Source organism: Lagenorhynchus albirostris, chromosome 13, assembly GCF_949774975.1.
Source record: "Lagenorhynchus albirostris chromosome 13, mLagAlb1.1, whole genome shotgun sequence".
Classification (NCBI taxonomy): domain Eukaryota; kingdom Metazoa; phylum Chordata; class Mammalia; order Artiodactyla; family Delphinidae; genus Lagenorhynchus; species Lagenorhynchus albirostris.
Genome location: NC_083107.1, coordinates 87,170,529 through 87,185,776, shown reverse-complemented (window position 1 = coordinate 87,185,776; position 15,248 = coordinate 87,170,529). Strand labels below are relative to the sequence as shown.

Here is a 15,248-nt window from a genome sequence, read left to right as displayed (position 1 = left end):
AAAAAGAAAAGAAGAAAGAAACACTTGCTTAGGTGGTTTGCTGACATTTTCACGTTGAAACCAATTAAAGTTTAGTTTTTACTAAATGTAAATCAAATGTTTCATTGAGTTTCTTTCACTGAAGTGATTCTAGACTTATTCCCATGAATGAGAAGCTTTGGGAAGGAAAGATGTGGAGATATTCTATTTTTAAAAGAGAGAGGGAACAGCAAACCTTTAAGTGTCTCTATGCATTATCGTTTGTTAATGAAGTTACAGGTCTTAGAAGGTAACTGTGTCCACGGCCACATGAATCTGGTGGAATGAACATGTCTCCCTTGGGCAGTGGGCCGCTGTCGTTCCCTTTACTTGGCCAGTGTCGTGAGCAGTCGGCTGTACCCAAAGTGTGACTTGTAATGATAAGCTTAGAGAAGACACATGGAGCCACACACAGTCAGTGTCATTAATTCTCAGGCCATCTTTTACCTCCTTTGATTATTCCTGCTGTTAATAAATGTATGCAGTGGTTTGATTGTTTTTCATACATTGAAAATACTTGAGGCCAGTAGAAATTTTATTAACAGTCCTAACAAGGAGACCTGTTTAAGGTGGGAAATGTATTCATAAAAAGACCGTTACCTTGCCCTGGCATTTTAATTATGTCCTAAAATAATTGCTCTCGTCTTTAAGACTAGGGAAGAGTTTCTCAGTGTATTTTCCTAAGTAATGTCAGAGTATTCTGAGATTGTTAACTTACAGGGAAATGAATGTCACAGCCTCTGGAGAAAGACATTTTAATCACTTCAGTGGTGTCATTCATTGTGGCGTTAATGATTTCCTTTGAGTCGTGGGTGGGGAAGAGTTATGTACATACTATCAGTTACTTGAGTGATTTTTATTGGACTATTTTTCTCATCTTTTGGAAGTTGTGGAATGCCTATGTTCAGTTTCTCAAATAGAGTCTATATCTTACTTCCTAGTTTTAAAAAAGTCATATTTATTTAAGCTTAGATCTTTTTCCCATATCTAAATACCTTCATTATCAGAGTTCTACATGTCATATACAATAATTATGAGATTTTTAAGATTTTCTCCACAGCACTTAAAGATTAACATGATATATTTAAATTCTAATTTTAAAAACAATTTTTTTACCAAAACATTTCTGACATCTACTATTGAAAATGGAGGAGGACCACCAAGAATGGGAACTAGAGGTGGAAAACAATGAGATAGAAATAGCACAAGACACTGGAGAAATCCATAATTATCACCAAGCAGCAGGCGGCCTATAATCACAGGCCCCGGCTCGCGCGGGTTGCGGAGCTTCAGGTCCCGCTGTCCTGAGGGAAGGGGGCGCTGGGCGTTAGAGCCAATGCTGTGTGGTCGCCCCGGCCTGTCCTCGGGTCTCCTTCATCCCCTCCTGCACACCTGCTACCTGGCTCGCCCATCAGGCCACCCAGAGCTGTGCAGGGAGATGGAGAGGAGGGAGCAGAGGCCAGCCCTGTCTCCTCCAGCCTTTTTCCAGGAACGGAGAGGGACCCTGACCCTGCCGGCTCTACCTCACCTCTCAGGCAAGTCCGGGGAGCGAAAGAGCATCCGAAAGCTGAAGGCAGTGCTCACCCTTTCGATGCTGGAGAAGTAACCCCCACCTCCCTGCATCCAGCGCACATGTCTGTGCATACGCGCACACGCACGTACATGTATGCACACGTGCGCACGCTTGACGTGTGGAATAGAGGCGGTGTCCACCCTGCATGCTCACTGGAAACTCACACAAGGACAAGAGCTGGAAAGAGTGAAAGTGAAGCAGGAGCTGCTTGCCCGCCACAGCAGCAGGACGGAGGCCAGGGACGGTCCCCACACCGAGGGGCCATGCAGGATTGGCACGGGGTACATGTGTGGGAAGAGCCGCGTGGCAGGTTATTGGGGAAAGAAGGGAATGAACTGATGGATGAAGGGCATGGCATTGACTGGATGTTCAAGTGGGAAAACAAAAAGACAGCTGCTTCTAAGCACACCCAGAAGGGAATTCCAAGTGAAGTAATTTCAAAAAATAGAAGAGACTCAGGCCAGAGAGGCACTTCTTAACAAGACACAAAAAACTAAACCTTCCAGGAAATATCGATAACCTGACTACTTTGAAATTTAAAACTGTGTTTAACAAAAACACCATAAACAGCATTAAAAAATGAGAGAAGGTATTTGAAATACACATCAAGACCTTCGTCTAATTTATAAGAAACAGATACAGCCCGATAGAAAAACAGGCAAAAGATATGAAGATGCAGTTCATGGAAACCAGACAGCCAATAAGCATGGAAAAAATGCTCAGCCTCCCTGGGACCACAGAAATCTCAGTGAGACAAGAGTGTCCTGCGTGTGAACCCCATCGTGTTGGTAGCACCAGATGTCAGCAGGGGTGTGTGGGCGGGGCGCCTGAACCGGAAGGGCTGCCTTGCAGAGCAGTTGAGCAGCAGCTGGTAAAATCCATGGCTTGTGCCGCTTTTAATCACATACTTTAGGAAGACTCTGTATATGTTCATGAAGATATATTCAGGAATGTGCTGTCTGATTTGTATTGGCCAAAAACTTTATTGAAAACCTTAATATCTGGAGCAGTTGACACACGTGCACAAGAGCCACGTTCATCAGTGTGGATGAATCTGCAGACAGTGCTGAGCAGGAAGAACGAAGCGCGAAGGCTGCCCGTGATGCCCCGGCTCGTGTGCGTGCTTGAAAACGAGCTGCTAACCCCGCAGCCTCAACTCTGAGACCGGGAGAGCCCCGGAGACCTAGAACTAGTTTGGCCGCAAAACCTGCCTTGGCCAGGTTCACCCGGTGCCAGCCCTGGACGTTCTCCGCGTCTGTCCTCCGGCCCTTCCTGCCCTGCCCCTGCTCTCCTGCTTCCCCGTTGGAGAGGGGGCACTGGGAGCTGGAGGGGTGCGGCGAGCTCCTTCCTGGCGGCAGTCCCACGGCCACAGCTCTCCTGCAGGCGTCACCTCCGGCCTGCGCTTGCTTCTGTCGCCCGGGCCTGACTGCATCGCGCCCCTGCGAGGTGCCCCTGGCCTGGGCCACACTCCTGTAGCAGCCCCTTCACCCAGCGCTCCTGGAACCCCTGGGAACAGTCAGTAGCCCCTGATTGCTGCCAGGCCTCTGGTGGACAAGACAGTTTGTGTTGATCCCACTCGGCGGGAACAAAAATATTCCTGTGCCTGGAAGTGTCTTCGAAGTACACAGTAAACTTGTAGTTAAGCCACGTAAATATTCTGTCAGGAAGGATATTATTTGGGAATCATAAATTGTAAATGGTCAGCTTTTCTAACAACTTCTTCTTTATGTTCTTTCCCTTTTTTTGTTTCTTTTTTTCTTTTTAAATTATGATACAAAGAAATTCATTTCATCTCTCTGTTTCCTCTGCCACCATGTCTGACTCTCAAACCAGAAGATAATCAGATTTAACATAGAGATTAGAGGAGCTGTCTGGTCACCTCTGGGCCTGAGCCGCAGTGGCCAGAGTGGAGCAGGATGAGTCCTCAAACAGGCTGCCGGCAGGCGGGCAGGAGGCGCCCAGGCTCCCTGCATGCGCTGTTCGTTGTTATTGTCCCGGGGAAGTAGGTCGTTCTGACCTTGGCTTCCGGGTTAGTGTAAGCGTGCTTAGAAATGACTACATGTCACTTACCGGCCAGTGATATTAACCAGAAAAGGGCTCAGCCGAAGAAAGGCCCGTGCCGCCAAGAGTGGCAGGTATCGGCGTGAGTCTTCCTTGGCAGTTGTCCCTCAGTGTCGTGGGGTTTGGTTCCAGGACCCCCGCGGATACAAGACCCGTGATGCTCACATCTGTATAAAAGGGCGTAGTATTGGCATGTAACCCGCCCACATCCCCCGTGTCCCTGACATCATCTCTAGGTCACTGACAACACCTAATACAATCTAAGTGCCACGTGACTCTTTGCCGGTGCAAGGCAAGTCCAGGTTTTGCTTTTTTGAACTTTCAGGAATTTTTTCTGAATATTTTCAGTCTGAGGTTGGTAGAGTCCTTGAATGCGGAACCTGTGTATATGGGGGGAAGGAAGGGGGAGTGGGAGTGACTGTCCTCAGTCGTCAGTGGGAAGAAGCTAACAGGAGCATAAACAGGTCTGCTTTCTATTCTCAGGAAAGAAGCCACTTCTGAAAAGACTTACATTTACTAAAAAAATGAATAAGATGGTAGGTTTTGGCTTCATTTTTAATGGTGATCTGGTTTGAAATGTAGAAAGCATATCTTAGTGTAAGAATCCTAGCAAGAGCCGAAGGCTTTTTATGTGATACATTTTCCTATTTTTAATCATTTATGGAGCACTTCATATTTGCAAAGTACTGCAGATAATTTTATTACACATTTAAATGTTTTATTAGTGGTGGGTACCTATATATAGTGGATATAAAATAAGATAGGAGTCTTTGCTGTGTAATAACTATTTCTTATTTGTTTCAAAAATACATAAATATCCATGATCAGATAGTCTCATTACTATGTTTCTGCTCCCAGACGCATTCTTTCTGGGACGGTGTCAACGGGCTCCTTATGTCCTAGAGCTAAAGCTCCCCACACACCCACCCCAGAAAAAACCCTCTCCCCTCGTGCTTTAGCTGCCGTACGTAGTGCTTGGTACACATCTGTACTTGGTAGAAAAAATGATGTATTATTTCTACAGGCATTACTATGGTTCCTGTACATCAGGTAAGAGTTGGGGCCCCATCACGTGGGGCAGAGGTGGACAAGCCACCATCCGTTCCTAGACCAGGACGCAAAGGCCGCGTCTGTGAGGCTGTCGTCCCACCGGGTGTTCAGCCTGTCCTTGAGTCCCAGACCTCTCTTCCTCATTTTACAGACAGCATGTTCGTTCTTCAGAAAAATGGAAGAGAAATTAATTGCGTAAACCACTGTTGGTTAACATCTTAGTTACTATGTACTAACATTTTTTTTGAAGTATATTTGATTTACAGTGTTGTGTTAGTTTCAGGTGTATAGCACAGCAATTCAGTTATATGTATATACACACATATATATGTGTGTATATATATATATTCTTTTTCAGATTCTTTTCCATTATAAGTTATTACAAGATATTGAATAGAGTTCCCTGTGCTATACAGTAGGTCCTTGTTGGTTACCTATTTTACATATAGTAGTGTGTATATGTTAATCCCAAATTCCTAATTTATCCCTCCCACCACTTCCCCTTTGGTAACCAGAAGTTTGTTTTCTATGTTTGTGAATCTATTTCTGTTTTATATATAAGTTCATTTGTATCATTTTTGTCTTTAGATTCCACATATAAGCGATATCATGATGGTATTATGTACTAACATTTAGTTTAGTATGTGTGTGTATACATGCAGTGTGTCTCTGTGTGAATATGGATAGATATATATATGTATTTGTGTTATACAAACACAATTCCATATTACAGTTGACCCTTGAACAACATGGGTGTGAACTGCATGGTTCCACCTACACGTGGATTTTTTCCTGCAGGTCCTGGACCCAGTCCTCCTTGGATTATTTCTTTAGGATCAATCCTAGGAGGAGACTGACTGGGTCAGAGTAGGGACAGTTTTGAGACATATTAATACAGACTATTAATACGTATTTTTTAGAAACAGTATAGCAGTGCACGTTTACCAGTACCATGTGCATGTACTTGCTTTCATGTCTCCTTGTCTGCCCTGACTTGTTCTTTTTAAAAAATTGTTTTTTCTCATTTCTTAGGCTAGCAATGGCATTTGCTTTTTTTCCTCTTTTTTCTTCCTTTCTTTTTTTTGGGGGGTGGGGGGCAGTGGGAGCTGTTGAAGGTCAACTCACTAGTAAATTGTGACTTGCATCTCTTCCATTACTAATGTATTATTTTTTTTACTGCCTTTTATAGTTCTATGAATTCACTATTTCATGTTTCACAAATCTTTGAGCATCTATACGTGATAAGGGCCATAGTAAAGAAATACCATTAGAGGCTAAAACCAGTGCCCTAGACAAGGCCACTGCCCCAGGACCTCACCCAGAGGAGGAGACAGGACACAGTCACAATTGACAGTTACCTGTACTGGCGCCTGAGGAACGTTGTTAGCCGTTTCCCTAATTGCTCGCCACCACCCTGAGCCCGCAGGAAGCTAAAGACTAAGGAGTCAGGTTTTACGTTGGGTTACGCGTTGTCCCCAGGACCCAAGTCCCGTCCCCTGTGTGTGTGCCGGTGGGCTCTTCTGGTTGCTCTCAGTGCCTCTTTAAAGGATCCCTGCTTCTTTCAGACCCCACCCCTCCCCCTACTCCTCAGTGAATGGCCTCACCTCCCCACGCCACCCCCAGACAGAACCCTTCCCTTCCCTCCCGGCACTTGCCTCCAGAGGTCTGCAGTCAGGATCCTTCCCAGTGGGCAGCTGGCCTGTCTCCAGCTTGGTCCGCCTTTGCTCTGTAAGGCTCCGAGTAATGGTTAGAAAGGAGCACTGAGTCTCGCTGTCCCTGGCGCTGCCCCCGGGAGCTTGGCGACTTGCAGGCCCCCGGAGCTGCCTCCTCACTGCCCGCCGCTGCTCGTTCACCTCCCATCTGGTGGATCTGACCTCCACCCACGCGCGTCTCCTCCCTGCTCCCAGGACACCACCTTCCTTCACTCTGGCTCTGCGTCGCCGCCCGGCCGACTGGCCGGCCCGTCCTCCCTGCCCCGGCCGCTGCCCCACCCTCTGCTCCTCCACCCTCCACGGGCAGGTTCTCCCACGTCCCATCTCTGGCGGGCACAGGCCGCACGGCCAGCTGCTTATGTTTCTTTTCCTCCGAGTGTCTCAGAGGCCCAGGTTGTCACCCAGTCTTGTCCCCCTGCCTTCTGCATCTGCAGCTGTGCCTTTCAGGCTCGGCACTGAGGACAGTGGGGTTTGGTTTTGGGTTTTTCTCGTGGTTTTTTTTTTCTTTTTTTTTTTGACTTTCCAGGCTTTAGCAGACTAAAACTTTTGTAAAATTCAATATCAATTAATAATAATGAGTAAAATGAGATGTACCACATGCAAGCCCCCTTTTGTTACTATTTTATTCAATAGACATCTCATCCAGTAGAAGTTTCTCAGCCTCTGAGCCTTTCTTGCTGTGGACCAGTCACAAGCCATTGAGGGGGCATGGTCCACAGTCCCTCCGAGGTGACAGCGGCCGTGTGTCCTGTCAGGACCACGGAGTATCCTGGGCCCTGCGGGCCGCTCGGTCCCGGAGCAGCAGATGAGCGCCCACCTCCTCGGAGGGTGCACAGAGCCGCCTGGAGCCTGCGGAAGGGGCCAAGTGGTGGTGGGTGTGGTCCACAGGCCAACACGGGGTCTGAGGGACTGGGCACCCTCCCGAATGCTGCGGCGACATCTGCATGGCCCCTCAGGTTCACTCTTCCTCACTGCAGGGGCTGCTGTTTCCAGAATGTCGCCATGCTCTTGGCAGCCTGCGCAGGGGCCTGGCCTTACCTGCCCCCGTCCTCACCTGGGCTGCCACCCTCACCTGCCCCCCTCCCTCGGGCCACAGGGCCTTCCCTCCTGCTCCTGTGCTTCCCGGCTGCTCACACCTGCCCTCCTCACTGGGTGATCCCTTCCTCGCTCTCAGCTGAAGTCCTTTCCTGGGAAGACTGCCCCATGCGCTCTGTTGCGATCTAGTGTCACCAGCAGGAGGGGTCAGCGTGTGTGACGCAGGCGGGCACCAAGCCCTGCACACGGGACCCGCTGAGATGTACACACAGAGCTGGTCCGAACTCAGCGGAACACCCTTCCCTGTCCCTTTCCACGTTTGCAGCTCAAGGAGGATATACACGGCCGCTGTTACCATAGAAAGGGATTATTGCACTGAGTTTAGACCGGAGAAAGCATCTGAAGATAGTTGTAGTATAAATCATCTTAACCAGCCTAAAAATAACTCTGAGCTACCCACCAGAACGTGGAAGGCCTGTGTTCCTGGAAATCGTTTCTGTCGTGCTGGGGGCCGTTTGGAGGGAAGCGGCTCCAGCCCGATCTCGGGAGGGACCAGTGGCTCTCAGAGCTGGGCAGCACACGGCCCCGGAGCAGGAGGCCCGACGGTGCGCTGTCTCTGTGCTAGTCTCCCCATCATGGAGACGGAAGGCTGCAAGATACATCTTAAGAAATCGGGTTTGCGTCATCCAGTTACAGCTGCAGCCTGCAGACAGGACTCCGATAGCTGGTGCTGGCTGTCGGGCCAGCGAGGAAAATAACGCAGGAGGAAAATAACGCGAGAAAGTGTTGAGAAGCCCATGCAACACTGAGAGACAACTGCACGCCTATGAGAGTGGCTGGAATGCAGGCTCTGACCCCGCAGGTGCCAGTGGGCATGCGGCCAGCAGGCTCCACTCTGCTGGTGGGGAGCAGGTGTGCACAGCCTTGAGGGTCCTTGTAAAGCCAGATGAGCCTGCCGTCCAGTCCGGCAGTCCTGCTGCTTGCTCTGCCCAGAGAATTTCAAACTCATGTCCACACAGAAGCCTGCACTTGCATGTTCATAGCACCTTTATTCATTGTGGCCAAAGATTGGATGTGGCCAAGGTGCCCTTCAGCAGGTGAGTGGGTAACGGTGGTTCGTCCAGACGCTGGAATATCACTCAGCACTAAAAAGCCATGACCTGTCAGGTCACGAGGAGCCACGAGGAGCCTATGAGGTGCCCGTGGCTGGGGCAGGCAGGCGGCTTGCGTTAGGGCACACGGCCAGTTCACCGTGGCGCCTGGACTCGTGCCACACCAACATCCTTCCCGGCCCAGTTGCACTAAGTGGGCTGGGCATGCACACACACACGTGAGAGAGAAAGAAGAGGAATGAGGGGTCCTTCACGAGGAGCTGGTCCTCGCTGACTGTCATAAAAAGAAATGTGAATTCTAACTGAGGAAAGAACAGGCTGGACACGCTCCCCCGGCACCCCCGGCTTCTTGTTCAAGAAGCACTTCGTGCGTCCTTGAAAACAGCAGTTTACTGTCCCCCTTCCTCGCTGGAGCCAAGGTTAACAGGTGCAAAGATGTGTGCTCACCCCCTGCTCCACCCCCTGCTCCGCAGACCTGACCTGCCTCTGCCGTGTGGACTGGGCCGTGCGCTGACGCGGCGACGGGTGGTGCCTGTTCTGTCGGGAGAGCCTGCGTCCAGCATCCACTTCTAGCTTCTTAAAGGGTCAAACGGTCCCTCTGGTGATGTTTCCCCGCCCATTTGCCTGGTGGCCCTCCTTTCTGTGTCGCATGAGGGCAGAGATGGGCACAGTGAGGCCGAGTCCCCGAGCCCGTGTGTCGGTATCAGCCAGCATCCCTCTAGTTACAACATGAAGCGCTGCATGTGGATACATGGCCTAGAACATGTTGCGTCGGCGTAGTTCATTGATTTATTTTTCATATTGAGAACATAGAATCATGTTAAACATATAAACCACTTACAGTCACACACAGACCTTAGATACAGATATACCCAGCACACAGATTAAAATTAAATATTCGATTGTAATTTGATGAAAATCACAAGATAGAGGTGTCTTGCTAAAAAGGAAAGCAGCCTTACGGATTTGTGGTCGGGGAGCTTTCGTAGAGAATTCTGCCCCTGCGCTGTCAGTGGTTAACTGGTAAGATACTCCCTTTCGCTCGTCTTGAAGCGCATCTCCGGCTCGGCACCCTTCCTGCCTAATGCCCGTCCGGCCTTCGCGTGTGGGCCGCCCAGCCCTTGGTGACGTGTCCCCGTGTCTTTCAGAGCTGCAAGAACTGGAGGGCAGCCGTGGACCTGTGCGGGCGGCTCCTTACGGCCCACGGCCAAGGCTATGGCAAGAGCGGGCTGCCGACCAGCCACACCGCCGACTCCCTGCAGGTACTGCCCTGAGCCTTCTTGGCTTCAGCAGCGTCTGGGGGCTGGAAGGGCCTTAAGTTCTTAAGGAGGAGGGAGGAGCGCGGAAAGGAGAGTTCTGAACAACGGGAAGCTCCTCTGACGAGAAGGTGCAGCGCAGAAGTCCTTAAATTCCCGCCTCTCCGCGGGGCGTTTGCTGACTTTTATTCGAAATTCTGTGGGAACCCCCCCCCCAAATCGAGCCAGCCTCCAGATTCTCCAAGTCCGCGAAGAGCTGGTGAAAGGAGGGACCCTGGAGGCCTCCGGGCGCAGCGGTCTGGGCTGTGCTCCTGTTTCTTCGTCTGCCCTCCGGTAGCCGGCGGGGCGCGGTCAGGAGCGCACGGCCACGTTACACGCGCTGCGTCCCCCGGCCTCTGGCCCAAGCGGGGCAGGTTTTTCTTCCTCATCTCTGAAGCCCATCCGCACGGCCAGGGTGGCCCTCCCCAGACACGGCTCCGCTTCCCGCGTGAGCCGACCCCCGCTCCCTCTTCACGGTCGTCCCACAGACTGCCGCCACCTTCCTGCTCTGCAGCTGCGAGCCCCGCTCGCCGCCCCCAGGTTACAGGCGGCCGTGCACGCACGGCGGACCGGAGCGGGGCAGCCTTCGCTCGCTCGGAGCGGTGCCCGGCTTTTCAGTCCGGCCCTTGCCACGCGGTCACTGCTTTTACACCTCGTTTCTCTCCATGGTAGAACGAGGTTGACTTGGGTCACTTCCGAGGCCCCAACCCTGCCCTTTCGCGTGGCCTCCGCTGGTTTCCTGAAGGTGCCGTGTGTTCTGGCCACTGGAACCGGCTGCCCCCCCATGCCCCTCCCCCCGAGATGCCACGCCCTTCGCTGCTCCCCCGACACAGCTCCGCCGCCCGCTCCCCCTGCGCTCTCGGCCTCCCTCCTCCTTCACCCCAGGCCCTGGATTCTGCTCTCCTTCCGGGAGGCGGTGTCCCTTTTCAAATCCGTTTTTGTAAACCTGTAATTATGCAAACGTGCCAAGAAAGTAAGTTAGTTTAGCTCTTGTTTTAATGTATTTGAAATCGAGCTCTAATATCAAATTAAAAGGGAATAGGAGTCTCTGACCCTGCGACACACAGATAACCGATTATTTCGATTATGTTTTGGTTTTTAGCTTTGGTTTGTGAGGCTGGCACTGCTGGTGAAGCTGGGCCTTTTCCAGAATGCCGAGATGGAGTTTGAGCCCTTCGGAAACCTGGATCAGCCAGATCTCTATTACGAGTACTACCCTCACGTGTACCCTGGGCGTAGGGGTAAGGCTGGGGTGAACGTCAGTGCTTCTACGTGTGCTATGCTTTGCCTGCACTTATATCCAGTCCTGGTCATCAGACAAGCAGCCCGCAGTGGGCCTTGACCTACAGGGTGACCTCACTCTGGCTCCTGAACACACTGAGCTGGACAGACCCACTGACGCATCCGTCTGCCCGTTCTCGGGCACCTGATGTGCCGTGGCACTAAGATCTGGTATGAGGATTAGGTGGTGACATGCAGACTGTGCTGCGGAGTAAAAAATAATCCTGTATCGTGACCTAGTGCAAACGTACACACAGAAATGAAACAGAGACAGACAGTCATGCAGCAATACTGTGCCAATGATTCTGTGCCATTTCCTCCTAATTTCCATTCTGATTTATTTAATTTATTTAAAAGTCTGCTTGCAGCCCACCAATGGGTCAGGACCATCATTTGGAGACACTGGGCTGCAGCATGGGGTAATTGTCGGGAGGTGGCCAGAAATAAGACTTGGGGAAGGGAGAGGGCCGGTTACAAAGAGCCTTCTGGAGTAGCCTTGAGGCAGAATGAACATCTCCTGGTGGAGAACCTTGTAAATATGTTTGAAACCCATCGAATGTTTGTATTAAATGTAAAACAATTTGGGAGGGCCTCTGAGGGGCAGCATGAGCATGGGTACTGAAAGCCCGGGCCCTGGAGCCGCACTCCCTGTTACATCCGGGCCCCTCCTCTTACTGCTGTGTGACCTGGGGTCAGTGATCCGGCATCTCTGCCCTGGTGTCCTTATCGGTACAACAGGGGTGGCAATCGTGCTTCTTCCTGGAGAGTCATGAAGAGTGAATGAGGTCGTATGTGTAAGTTGCTTAGAAGTGGCCGCACGTAGTAATCACTGCACTGGCTGTTTTTCTCATCTGTTCTTGATTCACGAGTGACACACCGTAGCTCGCTGCCATCTTTTGTAAGATTGGCTGGTCATCGTCTGTTGGAGGCAGCAGTGGAGCGACAAAGAAAGGTCCTGGTTGCCAGGAAATGCAGAGCCTGATTGGGGAAGAAAATATAAAAACAGAACAAGAGACTACAAAGGCCCAATTAATAATAAAGATGGTAATTTTTGTAGAAGTTTCCAAAAATCAAAAATCAACATCTTCCTTAACTTGGTAGGTAAATGATGAACTAAGAAGACTAGAAGTGAAAACACGTTTCTCAACTTCTTTTTGTGTTGTTTTTCCTTAAATCTCAGATCCTGTTTCTTTGGGGGACACAGGGAAGGTTGGGGGGTTAGGCTTTCTTAGTCCTCAGTGCTTCATCCTTCATCATCTTCACTTTTCACGTAATGGGAGTTGGTCTGTATTGCCCTGAGTTTTCCCAGGCTTGAAGGAGGATTTTCAGCATGAGGTACTGTTAGACTTTTAGCCTCACTAGTGTAAAAATTCTTTTTCTTCTTTTTGACTAAAGGAACTCACCCCTTGTAGAAAAGGGGGAAAAAAGGTAGGTTTTAAAACCTACCACAGGGCAGAAATCAGACTGGTTGTCTCAATGAGGTTGGCTCGACTGAGTGGAAGTGAACTAGCCGTGCTATACTGCTCGGAGTCAGGAAGCGGGTGGCAGAGCTCCCGCCCCAAATTTGTGAAACTTCTTACCAGCCAGTGGCCTATCGGGTCCAGCTAGTCTCCGGAGGACCATGCGAGAAGGGCCCAAAGCCAGGAGCCCTGGTGAGCAAGCGTTCAGGGTGTGGTCCCAGCAGCAGTGGCGGCTCCACAGGTTAGAAGTGGGGGGCCCCGCCCACGCCTCCTGCTCTGGGGCCCCGTGGCGTCTGCACAGGGCAGGCAGACACGTCCGCCTCCTCTCTCGGAAGGTCACCCTCCCGCACTTGTGCCAGGAAGCCCCCAGCACTGGGGAGCAGGGCTGTATCCGTCCTCTCGCTCCGTAAGGTTCATCCGTGCGCCTGGCGTTGTGGGGGGTCCACGTCCTCCCGTGCTCGTCTGGAGAGGCCCAGCATCCCCTGGTTGTCCGGGGGCTACTCCCCCAGCGTGGGAGGTCCTGCGTTCCTTTCTCACTGACACTTCCTAGCCATTTGTGGTCCATCCCTTCCGCAGAAGGCGATGAGCGGGCTTCTACCCCAAATGAGGATGTGTCTCTGTTGCCACTTCTTAATAGTGGAAAGGTGTTCGATGGAAAGGTTAAAGGCCTGTTATGTGGGGAAGTGTGGGGATATTTCTGTTCAATAAATTCTACCTGGCAGCCTTGATAATCAAGAGACGGCTGTTTCCATGCTTCTGGTTAGGAGCAGCTATGTTTCCCTTCAGCATAGGAAAAAAATGTTTCTTCCCACCGTGGCTGACTGTGGCCTGGCGGCTCCTGTACTGGCCTGCCCACTCTTCACGGTGTCTTGCCTCCCCCGCACCCCCGGGCCTGGTCACGCTCACGGCAGAGCGCGGGACCCTCCGCTGGGTCCGGGGATTGGCAGCTGGTGCCAACAGGTGTTTTGTCTGCTGCTGACAAAAGCTCAGAACTCTGAGCGCGCAGGCCATCGCCCAGCGGCTCTGTCCTGTGGCCACTGCGGCCCTGCTGGTTCTCCTCACGGACAGAGGTTCACGGAGGCGACGCCGAGTTTCCTGTAAAGTGAGGAATCAGGTCCTCAGGTCCAGGTGTAGAACTCTGTCATCCTTCCCCTCAGCTCTTAGAACATCTCGTCCTGAGGATGTGCACACTGAATGCAGGCTTCTGATTCTGCCTGGAATTACATTGCACTGGGATGGGGATAAAGAGGAGCTGGTGGCCCTGCGTCACTAAGCAGCTCAGGTAGATTATGGAATAGGCAGAAATCCTACGTATATTTGAGCTAAAGCGTGTGAACGTTCATCCATGATGACATGCTGAATGTTTACTCATTTTTCTTCTCATTTTGTGGTGTAACAAGCCTAAATGTGAGATTTTGATTCATTCATTTCATTTTAGCTTCCAGTATATAAGCAAAGCAGGTCATTAAAATGTGGTTTTAAAAGGAAGCTATAATGATATAAACAAATAAATAACATTTATGAATGAGCTTTAATATATTTTATTTAAATATTGGGCATAATTTTTACCCATTCAGAATATTCATAACAAGTCATAATGAGTCATAAGTAAAAATCATGAAATTTTCTTTTTTAATTTTCATCTAAGAAAGGAAGAGTATTGTGGTCTTATAAATCCTCTAACATTTCTAGCAGTTTTTTGTTTGTTTTTTGCGGTACACGGGTCTCTCACTGCTGTGGCCTCTCCCGTTGCGAAGCACAGGATCCGGACGCGCAGGCTCAGCGGCCGTGGCTCACGGGCCCAGCCGCTCCGTGGCATGTGGGATCCTCCTGGACCGGGGCACGAACCCGTGTCCGCTGCATTGGCAGGCGGACTCCCAACCACTGCACCACCAGGGAAGCCCTCTAGCAGTTTTCATGGAGTTACTTTCAGGGAGTGTGTGTTTTCACACACTCAGGCCGCCTTTTAATCAGTTGTTTGGAATTCTCACTCTTGTTCGCAAGAAAGAATGACGGCAGTGGTTGTTGAACAGGCCACCGGAGGCTGGAGAAGCCCCCTTCCTTGAACTCTCCTTGCTCGTCCCTCACCTGTGTCCTCCCTCTTTGCGCTCTCCGTTGGTTGCTGCTCCCCTCTTTGCTGTGTGTGCATCCCTGTAATTCCAGGCCCGAGAGGCTGGGCCAGAAGCTGCTCGCATCAAGCATCTCAGACTGCCCACAGCGTGGTGAGCAGAGCTCATTCTCAGGTGTGGGGTTTAGAAGCCCTGGCGGGGGGCTGTGAACAGACAGCTCGCGTCTCCTCCTTGACGTGTGGTCCCCACACCCCAGCAGGACACACCCAGATGTGATACGCTAGGGTGACAGCCGGCCACCGAGCTTCTCCACCTGTAACTGTCGCACAGCTCGGGAAACCCAGAGCTTCAGCGCCGGTCGTGCCAGTAGAAGATACCAAGACAGTGGCCTGAGCCCGGGCCTCAGCGGCACCGTGAGAACCCGTCCCCTCTGCCGGGCAAGGCTGTCTTTCCTGTCGGCGTCCCGCTGCTTGAGGGATGGCAGGCCCCTGTCTAGAGCTCTGACTGTGCTTCCCGCAGGGCCCTCACACACAGTTTTGTGGAGCCAGATGTCACCGGGCTGCTGGAATGGTTCCCGCAGGT

The 15,248-nt window shown here is 51.0% G+C and overlaps 1 protein-coding gene across 1 annotated transcript in view; it reads left to right on the top strand.

The window, feature by feature from the left end:
* Window positions 1-15,248, top strand: part of TRAPPC12 (trafficking protein particle complex subunit 12) — a 65,170-nt gene that overhangs the window by 17,078 nt on the left and 32,844 nt on the right. The window contains exons 5-6 of the mRNA XM_060169443.1: window positions 9,710-9,823; window positions 10,959-11,097. Coding sequence (XP_060025426.1) covers window positions 9,710-9,823; window positions 10,959-11,097 — 253 coding nt within the window. The remainder of the gene's footprint in view (window positions 1-9,709; window positions 9,824-10,958; window positions 11,098-15,248) is intronic.